This window comes from Dipodomys merriami, unplaced genomic scaffold (genome assembly GCF_024711535.1).
Source record: "Dipodomys merriami isolate MVZ:Mamm:240054 unplaced genomic scaffold, mDipMer1.0.p SCAF_7, whole genome shotgun sequence".
NCBI lineage: Eukaryota > Metazoa > Chordata > Mammalia > Rodentia > Heteromyidae > Dipodomys > Dipodomys merriami.
In genome coordinates, this window is record NW_027206290.1 from 31,548,886 (window position 1) to 31,571,528 (window position 22,643).

General features: G+C 38.8%; 1 protein-coding gene across 1 annotated transcript in view; it reads left to right on the forward strand.

The window, feature by feature from the left end:
• Gnai3 (G protein subunit alpha i3) overlaps nt 1–22,643 on the forward strand; it is a 50,055-nt gene that overhangs the window by 6,916 nt on the left and 20,496 nt on the right. The window contains exons 2-4 of the mRNA XM_070006214.1: nt 19,744–19,786; nt 19,903–20,044; nt 22,108–22,265. Of these exons, the coding sequence (XP_069862315.1) occupies nt 19,744–19,786; nt 19,903–20,044; nt 22,108–22,265 (343 nt within the window). The remainder of the gene's footprint in view (nt 1–19,743; nt 19,787–19,902; nt 20,045–22,107; nt 22,266–22,643) is intronic.

The following is a 22,643-nucleotide window of genomic DNA, read 5'->3' on the forward strand; positions in this document are numbered from 1 at the left end:
TTAATCACTTGCAGTCAAAATGTGTTCCTTTTTGGGACCTTGTGTTACATTCAGTCTTCGCTGATGATGCTATTTTTGTAATACTGTTATAACCATAGAATAGTATGTTGTATACTTACTAGATTGGACTGGACATGTTACTGAAACTGTCCAGGACTGAAATTGTTTCCTTAAAAATGAACTTTTAGCTTATTACATTTATTGGTACTATTACAAGAAAAGTAGTCTTTTTTTTTTTTTTTTTTTTGTCTGATAAAATTGATAGTTGGTAACAACTGAAGAACTCTGCTGTGTATTTTTCTTGCTCCTCCAAGCTAATGTGCCACTTCATCCTCTTGTTTCTTGGGAAAGAGAGTTGGTGGATCTGTATTCCTTGCCCCATTCTCCTTCCCTTTCTCTTTCTCCCTTTTCTTTTTTTTTTTTTTTAAATCTGGGATGTCTAAACCCATTATGTCTTGCTCAAAAGAATCCATGAACTTTCTTTTTTTCTTTTTTCTTTTTTCTTTGCCAGTCTTGGGCCTGAACTCTGGCCTTGGGCGCTGTCCCTCAGCTCTTCAGCTTAAGGCTAGCACCCTATCACTTGAACCATAGCACCACTTCTGGCTTTTTCTGCTTATGTGGTGCTCAGGAATTGGAACCCAGGGTCTCATGCATGCAAGGCAAGCACTCTACCACTGAGCCACCTTCCCAACCCCTCCATGAACTTTCTTAAAGTTATTATCAAAGTTTTTCTATAGAGAAGAACTTCTTTTTTTTTTTGCTGGTCCTGGAGCTGGAACTCAGGGCCTGGCACTGTCCTCGAACCTTTTTGTGCTCAAGGCTAGCGCTCTACCACTCAAGCCACAGGGCCACTTCTGGCTTTTTCTGTTTATGTGGTACTGAGGAATTGAACCCAGGGCTTCAAGCATGCTAGGCAAAACACCCTACCATTAAGCCACATTCCCAGCCCTCATTTTTCATCATGTTCTTCTACATTGCTACCTAACCACCATTCTTTAAAGTCCTCATCTGTGACCAGGAGAAAAGCATATAAAGGGACAGAAGCAGGAAAATTAGGTAGTTGAGCAAAAAAATGAAATGTCAAAATGAATAAAAAACAAAACCGAAGACATTGTGAAGAGTCTAGATGAGGAATTATTTATTTCTTCTTTTGGAGAATAGCTGAAAAAGCTGGGATTTTTGAGAAGTTTATTTGCTGTGTTTGAAATGAATTTTTCTTATCTCTCCCCACCTTTTCCAGTATTAATGAACTTCTGTTTGCCACTCATTCCAGATCAGTGCATCTAGTACAGACCTTGCTTTCTCTTCACCTCTCTCCTCCAAATCTACCTGTTTGAACATTTCTGTTCCTGTACTAGCAGTCTCAACTTCATCTAAGCTGAAAACTGCACTTGTTTTTAACTCTTCTTGTTCTCATCTCTTACAACCAGTTTCTGAGTTCAATGACTCAATCATGGTCATATTCTAATTTTTTTAATATCAAAATCAGCAAAATCTAAAATAATATTTTCCATCTACCCTGAAGTGAAGAATCTCCTCCACATACTGCCATGACTTCACCATGGGCCCAGAATTAGTAGAGCCAAGGACTAAGGGCTGAAGTTTCTGAAGTTGGGAACCAAAATAAATCATGAGTTCACTAGGAGTTATTATTCTATTCTATTTATTTATTTACAGCAATTGCAAGATTCTTGTTTGTTTGTGTTTTTGGTTGGTCCCAAGGCTTGAAGTCAGGGTATGGCTACTGTTCCTGAACTCTTCTACTCTTAAGCTAATGCTCTACCACTTTGAGACACAGCTCCACTTCCAGTTTTCCGGTGGTTAATTGGAGATAAGTGGCACATGGACTTTACTGCCTGGGCTGGCTTTGAACTGTGCTCCTCAGATCTCAGCCTCCCAAGTAGCTAGGATTATAGGCATAAACCAGAGCACCAAGCTCCAAGAATCTTTTTTTCATATTCTTTTTCTTTCTTGTGGGAGGAGAAGCACTAGGATTTGAACTCAAGGCTGTATTCTTGCTAGGTAGATACTTAACAAAATTAACCATGCCTGAAACCTTGCTTTTCTTTAGTTATTGATAGGTGCTAGAGTTTTTGTTCAGGTCTAACCACAAATTATTATCCCTGTTGATTCTTGCCTTGGAGCAGCCTATTTAATTAACCAGACAGTATTTTAGCAAGTTATAAAGAATCTGGTGTTATTTCTCTTGCTATTGAGTTTGAAATTATTTTAACATTATATAGCTTCTTAGGAAGATAGTTAAAAACTGAAATTGGAAATCTGGAAGACAAATTCATTAAGTGCCCAAGATATAAATGTTATAAAGGAGAGAGAACAGAGAAGACAAATAGGATTTGGTTTTCAGTCAGTATAACTCTTTTGCAGTGTTTAGCAAATTGGAGTTAATGTTAAGCCTGTATCTGTACAGGCTATCCTGTTACCTGATTACTAATCAACTATCATTTCTGTAATTCAAGCTGCTTGAACTTAACAGTGCACTTGGATCACTGTTTAATTATTCTAGTTTTGATACATTGCTCTATGTATGCTAAATATATATATATATTTTTTGGTTCCGGTCGTGGGGCCTGGACTCTGGGCCTGGGCGCTGTCCCTCAGCTCTTCAGCTCAAGGCTAGCGCTCTACCACTTGAGTCACAGCGCCACTTCCGGCTTTTTTCTTTCTGCTTATGTGGTGCTGAGGAATCGAACCCAGGGCCTCAGGCATGCAAGACAAGCGTATTACCACTGAGCCACCTTCCCAGCCCCTAAATATATTTTTGTTCTTAAATTGTAACTGAAATTAATTTATCTGTTGGTGTGATTAATAGTGTCAACTAAGCAAGGGAAGAAGATATTTGAAATACTAAGTTTGTTTGTACCTGAAACATGTTTTAGGAGGAGCTAGTCTTTAGATCTGAACTTCCTTTACTTCCAAGTTAGACTTGTACTGTACTCAAAGATTGTTAATAATTAGCTGAGCTGCGAGCTTTGCTCAGCCTAGCAAACTCGAAGTTCTCAGTTCAAGCCCCATTATAGCCAAAAAAAGAAAAAAAATAACTTAGAAGGTAACTGAGATGGTATTTTGCTTATTGACACCTTACTAATTTGTTGAGATGAGTCGTTTTTGGATCACCAAGTTGTATTTTCTTTTCTTTTTTTTGCCATTTCTGGGGCTTGAACTCAGGGTTCGAGCACTGTCCCTGAGCTGTTTTTGCTCAAGGCTAGCACTTGAGCCACAGCTCCACTTCTGGCTTTTTCTATTTATGTGGTACTGAGAAATCGAACCCAGGGCTTCATGCATGCTAGGCAAACACTCTACCACTAAGCCACATTCCCAGCCCCAAGTTATATTTTCACATGGATAAATGTTGTTAATACTCATGAAAGGTTTACCGTTTTTAAAAAGGTACAATATTACTCATAAGCTAGTATCTCAGGAAAAATGTTATTTAAAAGTAGTACTCTCAATTTTTTCTAGCTGCTAGGTAAATTATAGCTGTTAAATCAGGCATCCCATAATCAAAACACAGCGTATTTGTATGTTTAAATTGTGCTTACATTTCCTGCCTTTATTTTTCTGGTATTAACACTAAACTGGTTTATAGGGTCCATTTAAGTTAGAGATATGTAAAATTAGGTGGGGTGTAATGGCTCACACATGTATAGGCAAAGATTGAGAAGATTGCATTTAAGGCCAACAATAGTCAAAAAGTTTGGTTAAAACTCAGTCTCACCCAAGTAAGCCTAATGAAGTAGCTGAAGCCTGCCATCTTAATTGTCCATAGGTAGCAGAATGGATCTCTGAGGCTGGACCCAGGCCAAAAGCAAAATCTGTCTGAAAAATAACCTGAAAGGAATAGAGTATTTTACAAAAGTCTAAGAACTTACTTTCAAATATTACACTGCATTTAGATTTCTTAGTCATGTTACTAATACCCCAGTTTTTGTATAGTTTTAAAAACTGGGGGGCTGGGAAGGTGGCTCAGTGGTAGAGCGCTTGCCTTGCATGCCTGAGGCCCTGGGTTCGATTCCTCAGCACCACATAAGCAAAAAGAAAAAAGCCGGAAGTAGCGCTGTGACTCAAGTGGTAGAGCACTAGCCTTGAGCTGAATAGCTGAGGGACAGCGCCCAGGCCTAGAGTTCAGGCCCCATAACTGGACCAAAAAAAAAAAGGGTGGTGGTAGGAGTATATTGTGGTATGACCTTGGAACTCCCCTATGTGATTTGAGAGAGAGAGAGAGAGAGAGAGAGAGAGAGAGAGAGAGAGAGAGAGAGAGAGAGAGAGAGAGAGAGAGAGAATGTGTGTGTGTGTGTGTTTTGTTTTTTTTTGTCGGTCCGTGGGGCCTGAACTCTGGGCCTGGGTGCTGTCCCTCAGCTCTTCAGCTCAAGGCTAGCACTCTACCACTTGAGCCACAGCGCCACTTCCAGCTTTTTTTTTTTTTTGCTTATGTGGTGCTGAAGAATTGAACCCAGGGCCACAGGCATGCAAGGCAAGCACTCTACCACTGAGCCACCTTCCCAGCCCCCCCTATGTGATTTTAGAATCATTAGATTAAAAATATCTTAAATTCATTTGAGAAACTGAAGATGAACAGAACACCTCTGTATTCAATGCTCTTGAAAATTTATAATATGAAATTTTGCCCAATAGAAATTATTTTTTTATGCCCATCTTGGGACCTGAACTCAGGGTTTGGGTGTGATCTCTGAGCTTTTTTGCTCAAAGCTAGTGCTCTACCACTTGAGCGCTCTACTTAGCTTTTATTTTTTTTTGCTAGTCTACAGGGCTTGAACGCTGGTCCTGAGCGCTGTCCCTGTGCTCTCCAGCTCAAGGCCAGTGCTGTACCGCTTGAGCCACAGTGCCGCTTCCAGTTTTCTGAGTGGTTAATTGGAGATAAAAGTCTCATGGAGTTTCCTGCCCAGGCTGGCTTTGAACCATGATCCTCAGATCTCAGCCTCCTGAGTTGCTATGATTACAGACGTGAGCCACCAGTGCCTGGCTACTTCTGGCTTTTTTTTTTTTTTTTTTTTTTGGTAGTTAATTTCCTGCCTGGACTGGTTTTGAACTGTGATCTTCAAATCTCAGCCTCCTGAGTAGCTTGGATTACAGACCCTAAGCCTCTAGCACCAGGGTTTTGCTGGTTACTTTTTATAGACGACATTTACAGATTTTTTAATTTTTATTTTTTTATTGTGAGAATACCATATAGAGAAGTTACAATTACATGGGCAAGATAACGAGTACTTTCTTTTTCTGTTTGTTTGTTTTTGGGTTGGGTCGTGGGGCCTGAACTCTGAGCCTGGGTGCTGTCCCTCAGCTCTTCAGTTCAAGGCTAGTGCTCTACCACTTGAGCCACAGCGCCACTTCCAGCTTTTTTCTTTTTGCTTATGTGGTGCTGAGGAAGCGAACCCAGGGCCTCAGGCATGCAAGGCAAGTGCTCTACCACTGAGCCACCTTCCCAGCCCACGAGTACATTTCTTATCAAGCATTGTTGCCTCCTCTTTGTTTCCCCTTTCCATCCCTTTCCATCCTCCTGAGATTTACAGATTTTTAAAAAATATTTATTTTTATTAAGTAGTTTTGTACAAAGGGGTTTTAATTCCTTAAGTCAGGTTATGAGTACAGTGCATCTGGATCAATGTTACCCTTATGAATTTTTCTGCCCAGGCTTGTTTCAAATAGTGATCCTTTGGACCGCTAGTAGCTAGGATTACAGGGTACCAGGTACCAACCTGGTTTGAATATTTGTTTGTTTGCCAGGGTTGAACCAGGGGCCTTGGTGTTTGCTAGGTAGGCACTCTACTACTTGAGCCACATCTCTTCCTGTACTTCTAAAAAGAGAAATATACTTCTTATTCCTTTATTTTTGATTTTGATGTGATTCAGTCAATACTTGTAGATCTTTCAGACATTTGTAGATCTTTCAGTTATTTCTTAGCTACTTAAAATTATTTAAATAAGCTCCTTATTTTGGAATATTAAAAAGTTGCATGCAAATACATTACAGAATTCCTCTGTGCTCTTCACCTGGTCCTACATAATATCTGATGATGAAGTGATATATTTAATGCATCAAGAAATTAATGTCAGTGCATTAATGTTAACTAAGCTTCACACTTTATCTAGATTTTAACAGTTTTTCCACTAATAATTTTTTCTCAAGCTTTTTTGTGGGGAGTTCATTTGATATTTATGATTATGTACTTCTGTCTAATATGTGCAGAGACACTTTTGTAACTTAGAGATGTGAGAAATAGACAAAACTTTTTATGTTTTATTTTCTTAGTCTTAACTATGTTGTCCAGGCAGGCCTAGAACTCAACTATGTGTAGCCCAAACTGGCTTAGAACTTGTGATCATCCTGCCTTGACTGGAATAGGTGTGAGTTTAGTGGACGAGGCTGGAAAGGTATGTGTGGGGTTTGGAGAGGTTTTCTTTTTAATAAATGTATTATTTATTATGTTTAAATAGTTGTAAAAGAGGCTGTCAGTTCAACATGTTAATTTATATTGTACAATGCAACTGGATCAGTGTTACCTTTATCATAATCTCCCCCCACCCCCTTCTTTTGTAATTGGAGAGTGTTTATTTTGGAATTTGTTTAGGTTTTGTTGGGTTTTTTTTTTTTTTTTTGAAAGCAGGTCTGAATTTATAACATATTCTCATCTTGAACCCAAGAACCTCCTCTCTAGCCTCCCAAGTGTTGGGATTACAGGCATACACCATCATACTTGGCTTTATTTGAATTTTTAGTACTTTTTTTTGGGGGGGGGCAGTTCTAGGGTTTGAACTTTGGGCCTGCTTCTTTTGCTCAAGGCTAGAATTCTGCCACTTGAGCCACAGTGCCACTTCCAGCTTTTTCTAAGTAGCTTGCTTATTGGAGATGGAGAGTCTCATGGGCTTTTCTGTCCAAGTTGGCTTTGTTTTTGTTAGTCCTAAAGCTTGGACTCAGGGCCTGGGCACTGTTCCTGAGCTTCTTTTGCTCAAGGCTAGTACTCTACCACTTGAGCCACAGCACAACTTCTGGCTTTTTTTTATGTGGTACTGAGGACATGAACCCAGAACTTCATGCATGCTAGGCAAGCACTCTACCACTAAGATAAATTCTTAGCCTTCTGAGTAGCTAGGATTACAGGTGGGTGCCACGCACACCTGGCTTTTGTAGCTATCTTGTAAGCCATGTCTTACTATATGCACACATGTATGTAAGTTTCTCTGTCTGGAAGCTTTGCTTTGTGTTCTGCCTTTACTACTTGCTTTTTCCCCAGTTGATGCTGTAACAAATGGGTAAATACAGGTAAATATGTATAAAACTCCCAGACTTTTTTGAGTTTTAGCCTCACAGCATTTATATGGTAAAGAAAAATGCAAATTGAGGCCCTTACCATTGTGTAAGCTCTTACTGAATTTGTGATGTTTTGCTATTGGTGAATTTTGAATTTTTAAACTGTGGTTCAATTTCCATTTGATTGATAAGCACATTGAAAAGTACTATATTCTGTCATTAGTGTTTGAGGATTCTATATTAAGATTTGACTCAATATTTTTAAATGTAAAATAGTGGTATATGTGGATATTTGGGGGAAGGGAGTTGTTGCTAAAGGCTAGCACTCTGCCACTTGATCCATAGCTCCACTTCTAGTTAATTAAAAATAGAAATTTCAATTTTTCTGGCTGGATTGGCTTTGAACCATAAGCTTCAGATTTCAGCCTCTTGAGTAGCTAGGATTATAGCCATGAACCACTGACACCCAGTTGACACATAAATTCTAGTGAATAAAACATTACCATTATTTTTGGAGAATATCTCCCATTATAAAGAACTGTTTATATGGATTAAAATGAGATTATTGGATTATTTGTGCATGCCATTTACTTCCTTTTGTTCTAAACAAAAAATATTTTTTAGTCATGGTATATGTAGCTCCTGTATAAAGTGGTTTTTTGGTGTTGTTGTTGTTGGTGGTTTTTTTCAGTCTTGGGGCCTGAACTCTGGGCCTTGGCATTGTCCCTCAGCTCTTCAGCACAAGGCTAGTGCTCTACTGCTTGAGCCAAAGCACCACTTTCAGCTTTTTCTGCTTTTGTGGTGCTGAGGAATTGAACCCAGGGCTTCATGCATTTAAGGCAAGCACTCTACCATTGAGCCACCTTCCTTGCCCTAATTTAAGTTTTAATACTGAAATGGATTTTTTTTTTTTTGCTCTCCTTTTAAAGAAGTAATATGAAACTTACCATAGGCCAAAATTAGAACATTGAGGCTGCCAAAGAATATCCCACCCACCCCCATTTTACTCAAAAATGACTGTTCCCTAAAGATGTCTTATGTTCTGCACTGGTGAGGAAGAAATCCCTTTTCTCATCTCATTGGCCAGTTGCCAGCACCTACCTTACAATGATATTCATATTCTCAAGTGATAATGTTTTATGAATATTTTGGAAGCTGAATGAGCCTCCTTTTTTCTTGTAACCAAACCAATATCTTCCTTAAATGATTTATGAATGTAAAATACTTGATTGGCTTTCTGTTTTATGATTCACAAGATCTTTTATAGTGTTATTTTTCAGATGTGAGCCTCTGAAGAAACCAAATACTATCAGTCTAGTATGTTATAGATATGTATTTGGTTAGGGCTAAAGAAATCTCCTTCCCTCATTGTATGCTTACACTGTAGAAACATTTACTGAAACAGTAATATTGAGAAGGGCACACAAAGAGGCCTCAAAAATAAATGGCAATATTTAATTTTTTACTAGTGATAACAATACAGATGTTTGTTTTGTTACACATTACAAATATTCAAATATACAAATATATATATATATATATTTATTTATTTATTTTTGCCAGTCCTAGGGCTTGAACTCAAGGCCTGGGCACTGTCCTGAGCTTCTTTTGTTCAAGGCTAGAACTCTACCACTTGAGCCACAGCACCACTTCAGCTTTTTTCAATTTTTCAAACCCAAATTCATTCAGTTCTTTTATTGTGATAAAAGGAACAACAACAAAAACAAACAAACAAAAACTCAAAGAGTTGAGGGATGTGAGTGAAGGGTTTTGTAGCAGTAAAGGAGGATGGAGAAATCGATTTCTTCCTGAATCTCCTGCTGCCTTCCTCTTTTTCTTTTCTTTGTTTGCTTGTCTTCACTTGTCCCCCTCTGCCTCTTTCCAGCTTTTATGGATCAGCTTACTGATTCTTTTTTTACTTTTTTCAAAGAACTGTCCTTCTATTACATCTAACTGCACATTTGTCCCATTCTCATCAGATTAACCTTCCTCGGAATCTTTTCCTTATGAGCTTCTGTGATTATAGCCTAGGTTTTCTTTCACATGTTGTGAATTTTTAGTTTACAACTGTTCCTGTGTCTCCTAGTGTCTTCCTCAGAAAATCTGATTTGCTTGTCTGTTGCTTGTCTTTTGGGTCCGGTCGTGGGGCCTGAACTCTGGGCCTGGGCGCTGTCCCTCAGCTCCTCAGCTCAAGGCTAGCACTCTACCACTTGAGCCACAGCACCACTTCCGGGCCAGGTTTTTTTTTCTTTATGTTTATGTGGTGCTGAGGAATCGAACCCAGGGCCTCAGGCATGCAAGGCAAGCGCTCTACCACTGAGCCACCTTCCCAGCTTGCTTGTCTTTTGAAGCTAGATTTCAGCAGGTAAACTCTGACACTCCTGTGTCAGATATTTGCTCCCAGTCCAGTTACCAGGAGGGACATGGCCCACATAGGGTAGGCCATTGCCTCCAAAAAGGAGGGGAAGTGTTTCTAGAAAGAATTTATGGACAAGCAGGTGTTCTGAAGTTCTGTCTAATATATCAATAAGTATTATAAACATACCCTGTGTATCTTTTTTTTGATTGGTTTGTGATTGCTTTCTGGTGGTGGGGGGACTTTTTTTGGAAAAGAGAACTATTATCTCTGTCTTAATTGCAACTTACAGCCTTATTTTACCCTTTAGTCACTTCACTCATCCACTGAATAATTATTTAATAAATGCTTCCCATGTCTCATAGATTCCTAGGTGTAATCCTTACTTATACTTAGGAGTCTATGAGACATGAATTGGACAGATTTGTAGCAGTTTATCCCACTGAAAAAAAGTGGTAGTAATGGTGGGTACAAGAGAGCTTAGGATAGGGTTTGAGAGCAAGGTTAGAGAAAGTGGGGCTAGTAAATCCAAATTTATTGCCATTGTAGCCATGAAATGAGAGTTGAAAGCCTGGCATAGCCGAGAGTGTAGGTGCACAGCCAAGTAGTGATAGAAGAGGAGTGGAAATCTATTTCTATTTTACTTCCCACATTGAAAATGCCATCCATTGCAGCTTATATTTTCAAAATATGATTGAGCAACCACTGAATATGATAAAAACTCAAGCCATTCATCCCACAGATAGATATTAAGAGCCTACACTGTCCTAGATAGTGCTCTGGATTTGAGGAGCAACAGAAAGGATTGTTCTTTGCTTTCAAGATTTATGCTATTGAGTTTAGAGCTAGTGGAATCCTAAATAGAAACACGTAGAGATATTTACAGAAAATTGACTAAGTACAAGTCTAGTGTTACTATTGGATACTACCCTATGGATCCAGGTTAAACCTGGTCAAGATACTCTTAAAAGAGAAGTAGACAGTTGTAGCAGGGTTTTTGTTTTTAGGTCACACCAGAAAGAGTTTCACTACTGTTTTAATCACAACTTTAAAACAAAATAGACAGCTGTGAGAAACCAGGAGATTAAAATCTAGAAAGATAGTTAAATGTTTTTTTTTGTTTTTTTTTTTGTCGGTCATGGGGCTTGAACTCGGGGCTTGGGCGCTGTCCCTCAGCTCTTCAGCTCAAGGCGAGCGCTCTACCACTTGAGCTACAGCGCCACTTCCGGTTTTCTAGTGATTTATTGGAGATAGGAGTCTCACGTCTTTCTTGCCCGGGCTGGCTTTGAACCGCGATTCTCAGATCTCAGCCTCCTGAGTAGCTAGGATTACAGGCGTGAGCCACCGGCGCCCGGCTAGTTAAATGTTTTTTAAAATAAGCTTTTTATTGTAAAAATACTGTACAGAGGTTACAGTTACATGAGCAAGGTAATGAATACATTTCCTATCAAGCATTGTTACCTCTCCTTTGTTTTTCGCCTACCATCCCTCCCCTCCCACCTCCACAGCTACACTCCCCTCCTCCCCCCAATGTTTTTTTTGAAAGTTGCCAAAGCTGGCTAGAGAGAAAATGAAGCAAGGTAGCTGGGAAGGACAGTTTGGGATCTGAGTTCAGAAATTAATCCCTGGAAGTAATACTGAAAGTGAATCATCTTTTGAGCCAACAGGATGGAAATTCAGGAGAAATGGAGATCACCTCAAGCTAAGATTTGAAACTTGACTTGAATAGGGCTTCCAGGGCTTTTTATATATGCAAAGGTTGGTATGTTTAGAGTGCTGGTGCACTGGATGATACTTTCTAGTATTTTTAGACTTAAGGAACTTGCTACTTTCCCAAGAAAAATAGATAATGTCTCTTTTGAGACTACAATTCCTAAACCTACCTGAATTTGAAGTTTCAGTGTCTACCAGTTCCAGACATGGAGACATATTTGTTTGTTTGTTTGTTTTTCCAATCCTGGGGTTTGAACTCACAGCCTGGGCACTGTCTCTAGGCCTTTCTGTGCTCCACTTGAGCCACAGCGCCACTTCCGGTTTTTTCTGTGTATGTGGTACTGAGGAATTGAACCTAGTGCTTCATGCATGCTAGGCAGGCACTCTACCACTAAGCCACATACCCAGCCCTGTTGTTTTTTTTTTGGGGGGGGGGGATGTCCAGTCTGAGCCTGGGTGCTATCCCTCAGCTCTTCAGCTCAAGGCTAGCGCTCTACCACTTGAGTCACAGTGCCACTTCCAGCTTTTTTATTTCTGCTTATGTGGTGCTGAGGAATCAAACCCAGGTCCTCATGCATGCAAGGCAAGCGCTCTATCACTGAGCCACCTTCCTAGTCCCCTGTTGGTCCTTTTTTTTTAATGAACTAATAAAAGTATGTGTTCAGAGGCACCTTTTCCCCTGTATATAATTTTTTTAACCATTTAATGACAATTAAAGCAACTGTATTACGGTGGTATCACATACCTATAATCTCAGAATACTGAGGTAGGAGGATCATGAGTTCGGTGCCAGCTTGGCTATATAGAAATACCCTGCCTCAAAAACAAGCAAACAAAAACCCATAAACAAAATAAACAAGAAGCAATTGGATGTTTTCTATTGAAAAAGCATTTTGCATCAAATATCTAGTTTGATTTTGTTTTGTGACAGTGTTTTAGTCTGTCTAGCCTTGAGTTTCTAATCCTTATGCCTCTGTCTCCCAAGTGCTGAAATTAGAGGAGAGTACCATCATACTGGGTTTGACATACCATTTTTAGTCCTTTTTTTTCTGTTAATTTTCTGTAAAATTAAAAAAAAAAAAAGAATCAGTGGAAGTTGGAGGCATAGCTCAGGTAGCAGAGCATCAGCCAATGATGGAAAGTGTCAGATACCGAGTTCAGGTCCTGCTCTCCATTAAAAAAAAAAAAGAGTGTAAACAATACGTATCAGGTATCTATTGAAAATAGCCTGGACTATGTATTTTTTTGTGATTATCTATCTATATCTATCTATCTATCTATCTATCTATCTATCTATCTATCTATCTATCTATCTACCTATCTATCTATGCCTGCCTGCCTGCCTGCCTGCCTGCCTGCCTGCCTGCCTGCCTGCCTGCCTGCCTACCTACCTACCTACCTACCTACCTACCTACCTACAGTTGTGAGCCACCAGTGCCTGGTGCTTCCCTCTTATTTTTTTTTAAATTTCTTCCTCTTCTCCCTCTCTAACAATAGAGATCTAATTTGAATGCTTTGCTAGTTTGAACTTATATAATTATAAAGTATTCTCAAGGATGAATATTTTTCTACTCTACCTCTGCTGGAGTAGGAGTGCTTAACTGCATTATGGTAATTTTTGTGGATTGTTGAGTTGATAAGAAGATAGGGATCTGTGGTTTAAGACCCCTGTATATTCGAATCAGATTTTCATCAACTTTTAGTTTTATAGTAGTCATGGGATATTAGAATACAACCACACAGCACATCTCAGCCAAAGCCCTTTGTATTTTATGTAGAACTAGACAGATATGCAATTAAATGACTTGTCTAAGGTCACATTGCTGTACATGGCAGAGCTAGCACCTAAATTTACTCTTCTGTTAAACTGCCTGTGTTTAGCAAAGTCATTTATTTGCTGATCAAGCTTTCCATTGGCTATGTAGGAGGGGCTGTGTACATTTATTCTGGTCGTCTATACACACACACACACACCACACACCACACACACACACACACACACACACACACAATAAGGGCCTGTACAAGAATCTTAATCTTGGTCTAGCACTAGCTAGCACGTTATCCAAAAGCAGTGTCATTCTAGGATTTAGCAGTCCAGACTCTGGAAGAAAGGCTGTGCTCCAACTATAATCCTGAAATATCTATATAGAAACAAATAGTAAAAGAAAAAGGTAAGAGAGGAAGGGAGGTTGGGAGGGGAAGAGAAAAAGGGAGAGAGAGAAGAGAGAAAAGAAAAGGCTGTTTCAGGTGCTACTGGAATCCCTACTCTCACAGGTGGTAGACCTGTGAAGAAACTTCAAGGAAAAACTATAAAGGACAAGACGGATGAAAGGAGTGAGAGGGGAAAGTTGTAAGAACCAGCTAAAAATATATTTAAGGAAGAAAGTGTTTTTGTTCCTCAGGGTGGCATGGAAAAAATGACTAATGCTTTGACGTAGTTTGCTGTAGCTTTTAGGTTACAAATTGCTTTTAATGTGTGTGAATTCATACTCCATCTAGGGTTTTAATACTGTAAAACAACTGCTGAATATTTAGGCCATTTCTACTGGCCTAATGTCAATACTGAAGGAGTTTTAATTAAATAAGTCTTGGATGTTAACATTACTTAGTATTATTCTAACAGTGAAAACATCCACAGCTAATAGCTTGCTAACATTTATTAAACATATACCGTGTGCTAGGTACTATTCTAAGCATTTTCTGTCAACCCTTATTTTATACAGAGGATATTCATTTTGATTGAATATTGAATAGATTAAGTAGAAAATAGCACAGTATACTTAAGCACCTTCTTTGTGCTGTTTGTAATCACATGAAAGAAAAAAAGAGTGGTGGGCTGGGCGCCGGTGGCTCACGCCTGTAATCCTAGCTACTCAGGAGGCTGAGATCTGAGGATCGAGGTTCAAAGCCAGCCTGGGCATGAAAGTCCATGAGACTCTTATCTCCAATAAACCACCAGAAAACTGGAAGTGGCGCTGTGGCTCAAGTGGTAGAGTGCTTGCCTTGAGCTGAAGAGCGCAGGGACATAGCCCAATCCCAGAGTTCAAGCCCCACAACCGACCAAAAAAAAAAAGAGTGATGGTGGTTTTGAGTATCAAACATCTCTTAGAATTAATTTTTAAAATGAGTCTGTATATGAGCTGAATGAATTTGTTCATATATGATAGTGGTTTATATTAGTTCTGCATTTAAGAAAATGTTGCAAAGAAATCATTTCTGTTTCTCATTTTTTTATTCCTATAATATAGTACATGTTATGTGTGTAGAAGGGGCATGTAATATGATACTTGTTTTTAAAGAGTTTCTTAGAAATAAAATTATGAATAGAGGCTTACATGAAGTGGTAGCACCCCTGCCTTGACACATTTAGGCAAGCCCAGTGACAACCATAGAATATGTATAGTCAATTGTTTTTAAACTAGCAATGTTGATGATCATGTATCTAAGCTGTACACAAATTTCTTGTTTTATTTTTTATGTGATGATTTTATGTGTTAATTTTACCACTTCTCTAAAGATTGCCTTGTTGATTCTTTAAATTAGAATGGGACAATTTAATACATTGTCCTCTCCTTTGTCTCTCAAGAATCTCTATAAATTCACCTTTTATGTTTTTTGGTCGGTCATGGGGCTTGAAATCTTGGCCTGGGCGCTGTCCCACAGCTTTTCAGCTCAAGGCAAGCGCTTTACCACTTGAGCCACAGCACAACTTCCGGTTTTCAGAGTAAGCCACCAATGCCCAGCACCTCTAATTTTTTAAATAGTAAAAAGTAAATTTTACTGATCTCATTCCTCTAGTTTCTGTGACCTTTCAAAGCTTTTCGCCTTTACATAGCTGGGCTCCTGCCCCTGCCCCCTGTGCCATCCCCTCTGCTTACAGTCCTCAATGTCTCCAACTCTGACCATCTATCCTACTCTCAGTTCTCTATTAAATTCCCTAGTTGAATCTAGGGAATTTAATTGAATCTTCCCTTATATTGAATTTTGAAGTAGTATGGGCAAAAAGATGTAGGTTAAGTTGGAAAGTCCCAAACATCTCGTAAGTAGTCGAGAGGGAATTGCAACATGGGAAACACCTTGGGGAAAACTTAAGACAGAGATATCATTGAAGAGAAAACCTTCTACTGAAGCAATGGAGCACAGGTAAACAGAAGGTAAATGGGACCTAGTAAGAAGTTATTTGAGTAATTCATAGAATCAGTCAACTAATTTTTTTTTAATAGTGCCATTGGACATGTCTAGAAAGTAGAAGCTTTGAACTAGAAGTTTAAGAAACTTACAGCAATAACATATAGGCACAATGTCAGGCTCAGTTAGATATGTAGAGTAGGAGGGTTAATCTGAGAAATACTTAAGAAGGGATTTTGTTACAGCTTGGTAAGGGGAGAAGAGTGAGCAGGTTCCAGATGATTCTTAGATTTCATACAAGGTGTTAGCACTTTTCATAAGCTGAATGAGTCAAACAAAGGCTTTTTTATATAAAATGTTCTATTTTTTAAATGTGTATAAAATGCCCAGCAATGCCCACTTAAGCAAAACCTGTGCTTAACTCTGTTGGCAATAAGGAGGGCCTTTTATGAGATGGAATGGATGCCTAATATAGTATATAGTATAACAGAAGGAAGTATAAATTGACATTTTCTTTTTTCCTTCCTTCCTTTTTATGGTGCTGGGGATCAAACCAGAGCCTTAAATAATATACTAGGCAAGTTTTCTACCACTGAGTTACATCCTTAGCTCCAAAAAGACATTTGTAAGGAAGGCTTCAGAGGGGGCGGGGGAAGGGAGAGGGGCAGGACAAAGTGGTTTTTTTTTTTTTTTTTGAAAGTAACAGTAGCTGGGCGCTGGTGGCTCACACCTGTAATCCTAGCTATTCAGGATGCTGAGATCTAAGGATTGCAGTTCAAAGCCAGCTCAGCTTGGGCAAGAAAGTTCGTGAAACTCTTATCTCCAATAAACTACCAGAAAACCGGAAATGCGCTGTAGCTCAAGTGGTAGAGCGCTAGCCTTGAGCTGAAGAGCTGAGGGACAGTGCTCAGGCCCAGAGTTCAAGCCCCATGACCAACAAAAAAGAAAAGAAAAGAAAATATGACATGAAGGGCAGAAATGCTATATGGAAGAATAATGTACATTAATTTCATTAAGCTATTAACATATTAGCTTTTGCTAATATGGGATAATGTGGAGATGTTGTGTTTTAAACAATTTTTAATGTAACTAATATGCACTTGTACCCTCTCCTTTAAAAGTGAATAGTTTAAGCTGGGCACCTGGCTCACGCCTGTAATCCTAACTACTCAGGAGGCTGAGATCTGAGGATCATGGTTCAAAGCCAGACCAGGCAGGAAACTCCATGAGACTCTTATCTCCAATAAACCACTCAGAAAACCAGAAGTGGCACTGTGGCTCAAGTAGTAGAGTGCTTGCCTTGAGCTGAAGAGCTGAGGGACAGCACCCAGCCCCAGAGTTCAAGCCCCACGACCGACCCACCCCCCCAAAAAAAAGTGAATATGTGTGTGTACATACGTACATCTTTATGTTTGTGTGTGTATATATGTATATATATGGGAATTTTTGACAGTGTCATCAGATAATTACTGTGTGCCGCTTTAATATTAACTATACAATGCTGATTACTGAATACCTAATAATAGAGATAAAGTCATATATAAATGTACTTCCTGATTCTATAAGAAAGTAGTTAAGAGTTTTTATATTATTTTGAATTTTATTTTAACTTACATTTTTTAGTTGGTAAAATTGAGAAATATTTAGTAAAAGGATCATTCTTAGTGAAATACTCATTTGTTGGTTTGGGGTTTGTTTTTGTTTGTTTTGGTTGGTTGGTTGGTTGTGGGGATTGAACTCTGGGCCTGGGTACTGTCCCTGACCTCTTCAGCTCAAGGCTAGCATTCTACCACTTGAGCCACAGTGCCACTTCCAGTTTTCTGAGTGGTTAATTGGAGATAAGAGTCCCATGGTCTTTATTGCCTGGGCTGGCTTTGAACTGCAATTCTCATATCTCATCCTCCAGAGTAGGATTACAGGTGTGAGCCATTGACCTGTTGATAATATTTGAGTAATTTATATCAATCCTAGTTCCAGACCCAAAGTCAGTTTGGGTGAAGAGGATGGGAAATAAGCAAACCTATCACATAAAGAGATGATACATGCTATGAAAAACTGTAACAAGGTAAGGGGAAACTGTGTGATAGGTGAAAGTTCTGCGTGTAAATTGTCAGGGAATGCTGTTCTGAGGGAAGTAGAAATGTGAGTGCAGAAGGAAATCTTGCTAACATTATTTCAGGCAAAGGAGCAGTAAATGGAAGGCTGTGCGTCAGAATCTAGCTAAGTAAGAACCAGTTTGACACGCTGGAGGGAAAGCAAAAAGCTGGTTTGACGAGCAGTGAAAATAAGTAGAGACTAATAGGAGATGATGCAGAGGAGGTAGGGCCAGAGTATATTGCACCAAAATGAAATGTTGAATTGTGAAGGGAGGCTATGGACCAACTTTGGTCACAGTTGTGACCTGACCTGATGTACTTTTTACAAGTTTATTCCAGCCATTAAGTAGAAGACTGGCTATTGGAAAAGGCTTATTTTGGCAGCTTTTCAATGACATAGGTCTATGGTTTCCAGTGTTCAAGTAACAAAACTGTTCAAATTATATTTATTTGTATTTTCTCTTTTTCTGTATGTGTGTCAGTATTAGAGCTTGAACTCAAAGCATCATTCTCTCACTTACTTGGCTTTATCCCCTCCAGGTTGGAGCTCTACTATTTGAGCCACAGCTCCACTTCTGAGATAAGAATCTCATGGACTTTTCTGCCATGGGCTGGCTTCAAACTTTGATCTGCAGGTCTCAGCCTCCTGAGTAGCTAGGATTATAGGTGTGAACCACCAGTGCTTGGCATATATTTCCTTAAAAAAAAATCTTTACTAATACCTAATATATAGAATGGCACTGTAGCCTCCATTGTACCTGCAATTGGTCGTATAACATTTGACAGTTTGACCTGAGCAACTGGAAGAATGCTGATGCCCTGGGCTGGGATGAGAAGACTAAGGGAAGAGTAAGGTTTATTTTGAGATGAGGATGAAGAATAAGGAGCTCAATTTGGGGCAGTTTGTTTGCGATGCCTCCTGGATATTTAACATGATTCGTTGAATGAATGGTTTACATATGCCTCTAGAGGCCCAAGGTAAGAAACAGATTTCAAAGATCTAAATATAGGGATCTAGCATAGGGGCAGTATACCAGATCTAAAATTAAAACTGCGCAAATACAAATTTCAATTCTGGGGGCAAATTACTTTCTTCATTTACCTCATCTGTTAAAGGGAAATAATGTCTACCTCACAAGGCTGCTGAAAGGATTAAATGAGTTACTACAAGCAAAGTGCTTAGAATAGCCTGACACATGGTACTTCCTGGATATTAACTTATTACCAGTTTATGAATGAAGTAGTAGAGTGCTAGCCTTGAGCAAAAAATCTCAAGGACAGTGTCCAGGTCTAGAATTCAGGTCTCAGGACTGGCACAAAAATTTTTTAAAAATGGAAAGAAAGAAAAGAATCTAGAAGGAACAATTCATCTGTTAATGAAGTTAGAGAATATTATTGGCGATTCAGCTAGATGGGGAGATTTGGTAGTGGGAAAATGAGATCTTTTTCTCTAAATACTTTTTAAAAGGAAGCTTGATGGGATCATCTATGAGATGTAGAGGGCAGGTTGTAATGTTGGAGAGACAGAAGGTAGTGTTTGGAAGTATTTTTGAAGATGGAAGAATGAATTGACTAAGGAAGATCTAGCAGGCAGATTGTCGAGGAGTCCTGAAGGCCTATATGACTTTTGTGACCATTAAAGTGATTCCAGTTGACTAAAAAGGGAAGCATAGTTTTTATAGGCAGAGACAGTGCTTCTTCTGCTTTGGTTTTGAACCTCTGTAGTCTCATCATTGAGAATATTGCTTTTGAGACATGCCAGGCAGCCACAGTAGAATTACTAAAAATGAATAGGCAGTAAGCCAAAAAATAATTATTGCATTTTTGTCATATACAATATGTATATCATGTTTTAGGATGAGTTGTTCAAAGTATTTATGTTACTATCTCTTTAAATGTACCTATTTTATACAAATGATATCAAGCAGGCTTTGGAACAGTGTCAATAGACTATACTTCATTATTGAGTTTAAACAAGGGAAGCAACATGCTCTAATAGAGAAGCTTATCATCTCCCAGAAAGAAACAGAGACACAAAATCTTTACCAAAAATTTCCTTATGACCTATGGTTGCTGTTAATGTACTTTTGTCACTCTTGTTTTTTTTCCTTTATATTTGATTACAGAGAAATTCAAAATTTGCTTTTGTGTTCTTTCAGGTGCTGGAGAGTCTGGTAAAAGTACCATTGTGAAACAAATGAAGTAAGTTCAAACATGGCCTTTTATAAGACTAGATTTCCTCCAAATGTTTAAAGAGTCCATCATTTGTTTTCATGTTAGGTCTTCAGTATTGACTTGTGGTTTTCTTGTCTTTAAAGAATCATTCATGAGGATGGCTATTCAGAGGAAGAATGTAAACAATATAAAGTAGTTGTCTACAGCAATACTATTCAGTCCATCATTGCAATTATAAGAGCCATGGGACGGTTAAAGATTGATTTTGGGGAAGCTGCCAGAGCAGTAAGTATTTCTTATTTCCGCTTCACTTGCTTTTATTCAATAGATGCCGTTAAGCCAAATTTGTCATGTTTTAGGGAAACAAATTTTAACAACAAAATAAGATGTTGCAAAGAGAGTACTGCGTGCTCTTTTGAGACGTATTAACAGTTTGCTTTAGAAGATACTGGATTACCACAAAATGAGTCAAGGAAAATGTTAGGTCTGCCCAGGAGAAAAGCCCATACAGCCATACCACCATGAATGCGCCCAATCTCACCTGATCTGAGAAGGTAAGTATGGTCAGCTTTGGTTAGTACTTAGATGGGAGACCACCTGGGAAGGAGACTATTCTCCAGGGCAGACCTAACAGAAATTGGATTGTGGTGATGGATATACATTAGGTTTCTGTGATAATAGCTCTATTCAATTTATGTGCTTTAAAAATTTTTTTTTTTAATTGGGGCTTGAATTTGGGGTAGGGCCTTGAGCTTGCTAGATAAGTGCTCTACCACTTAAGTCATATTTCCAGTCCTTTTTGCTTTTAGGTTTTAGATTTTTTAGTTAAGAGTTTCACACTTTGCCTTGGATCATCTTTGCATTATGATCCTTGTTAAAGTCACTTAGTTTTCCAGAATCCACCTAGCATAAGTTAAAATCCTATGCAGATTTGAAAGCTGTTGTTCTTTTTTATATGTAAGCATTTGTATTTATAGTTCCTCTCTTTTTTCTCTCATTTTTATGGTTGGTTTCAGAGTGAATTAAAAAGCATAGAGCTGTGGTATGGGATAGGTCCCTTTTTCATATGTGCTTTAAGGCAGAAATAAGATTGCTATAAGGAGGCTTCTGTAGACTTACAGTTAGTTGTGGGAAGCAAGAGCAGGTTGGTTAAAATAAATTAAGTGGTAAGGGAAAAGCATTTCTTTCTAAAAGAATATTTACAGTGTCAAGACAGCATAAAAGCATAATGGCTCCCTCTATTTTGAGGTTTCTAAAATTTAAATATATTTTAGGAAAGTGATACTTACTGAGATTATTTGAATACCTGCATGTTTGTTTGTTTATGATGTGCCAGTGCTGGACTTGAATTCCAGGCCATTAGCGGTCACTGAGTTAACAGCTGGCACTTAATATCTAATAAGCCACACGTCCAGTTCTGACTTTTTGCTGGTTAATTTGAAATAAAAGTATCATAGATTTTTCTGCCCAGGCTGGCTTTGAACCTGAGTCCTCAGAATAGCTAGATTAGAGGTGTGAACCACTGTGGGGTTTTTTGTTTGTTTTTTTGTAAGGTTTTTTTATCTTGTTAGTTTGTAATTCTAGAAATTGAACTCAAAGCCTTGTTGTATAAGTTAGGCAAATACTCTGAGTTACACTGCCAATGTGTTTTGTTTAAAATTTTAATCTTTGAGGCCTAGGGATGTAGGTCAGTCATAGAGGCTTGGCCTAGTGTGTGTAAAACCCTAAATTTAATCTCTAACACTAAAAAGGGGGATGGGGAGATACAGATAAAGATAAATATTTGGAAGGATATCTAAGTCTTTGTCCATTTGTCTTTATACTTCTGTAATCCCAGTCTGTTATTTTATTTATAAAAAAAATTTCGGTCAATAATCTTAAGTAATTTAGATGGAGATTTGCCAGAGATCTTCTCTGAGGATGGTGTGACTTTGAGAAATGGAGTAAAATCATTTCTCAGCTCAGTTCTGGATTTAGAACTTCAGTGGAGTGACAAGGGGGAAAGACCTTCTTACCAGAGGCCTCTGGACATGCCACAAGCCAGTGCCAATGGCTTACACTTGTAATCTTAGCAACTCAGGAGGCTGATATCTGAAGAAGGTAGTTTGAAGCCAGCCCACGCAGAAAAGTCTTGAGAGACTCTTACCTCCAGTTTGTAACCAAGTGATGCTATACAAGTGATATAGCATCAGTCTTGAGTGAAAAAGCCAAGTGAGAGTGCAGGACCCTGAATTCAAGCCCTATTATCAGCACTAAATAGGACCATGGATATGAATAACAAGACTAGCAGGTGGTTAAAGAAATAGAGACTCACCTATCTGTCTGTCTTTCTCAACCGCTTTCTTCAGGATGATGCACGGCAGTTATTTGTTTTAGCTGGCAGTGCTGAAGAAGGAGTCATGACTGCAGAACTAGCAGGAGTGATTAAACGATTATGGAGAGATGGTGGGGTGCAAGCATGCTTCAGTAGATCCAGGGAATATCAACTCAATGATTCTGCTTCATAGTAAGTCATTTCTCTCTGAAACTATGATGGAAAATAACTTGGTAACGCTAGAGAAAGTTCAGAGCTTGCTCCTTTTATGTGTAAGGGGGTAGGAGTGCTGTTTGAACTCAAGGTTCATGTTCATTAGGCCTGTGCCTTTCCATTTAAACTATGATACCCAGTTCTTTTGCTTTAGTTATTTTTTGGATAAGGTCTCATGCTTTCTGCCCCAAGCTAGCCATGAACCATGTTCTTCCCACTTACCCTAGTCTTCATTGTTTATTGGATTAATGCAGCCTGTTTGTTGAGATGCAGTTCTTGCTAACTTACTGTTCAGCTGTTCTCCAATGAGTCTTCCTATACCTGCCACCTGAGTAGTTTGAATTTTGTGCCACCATA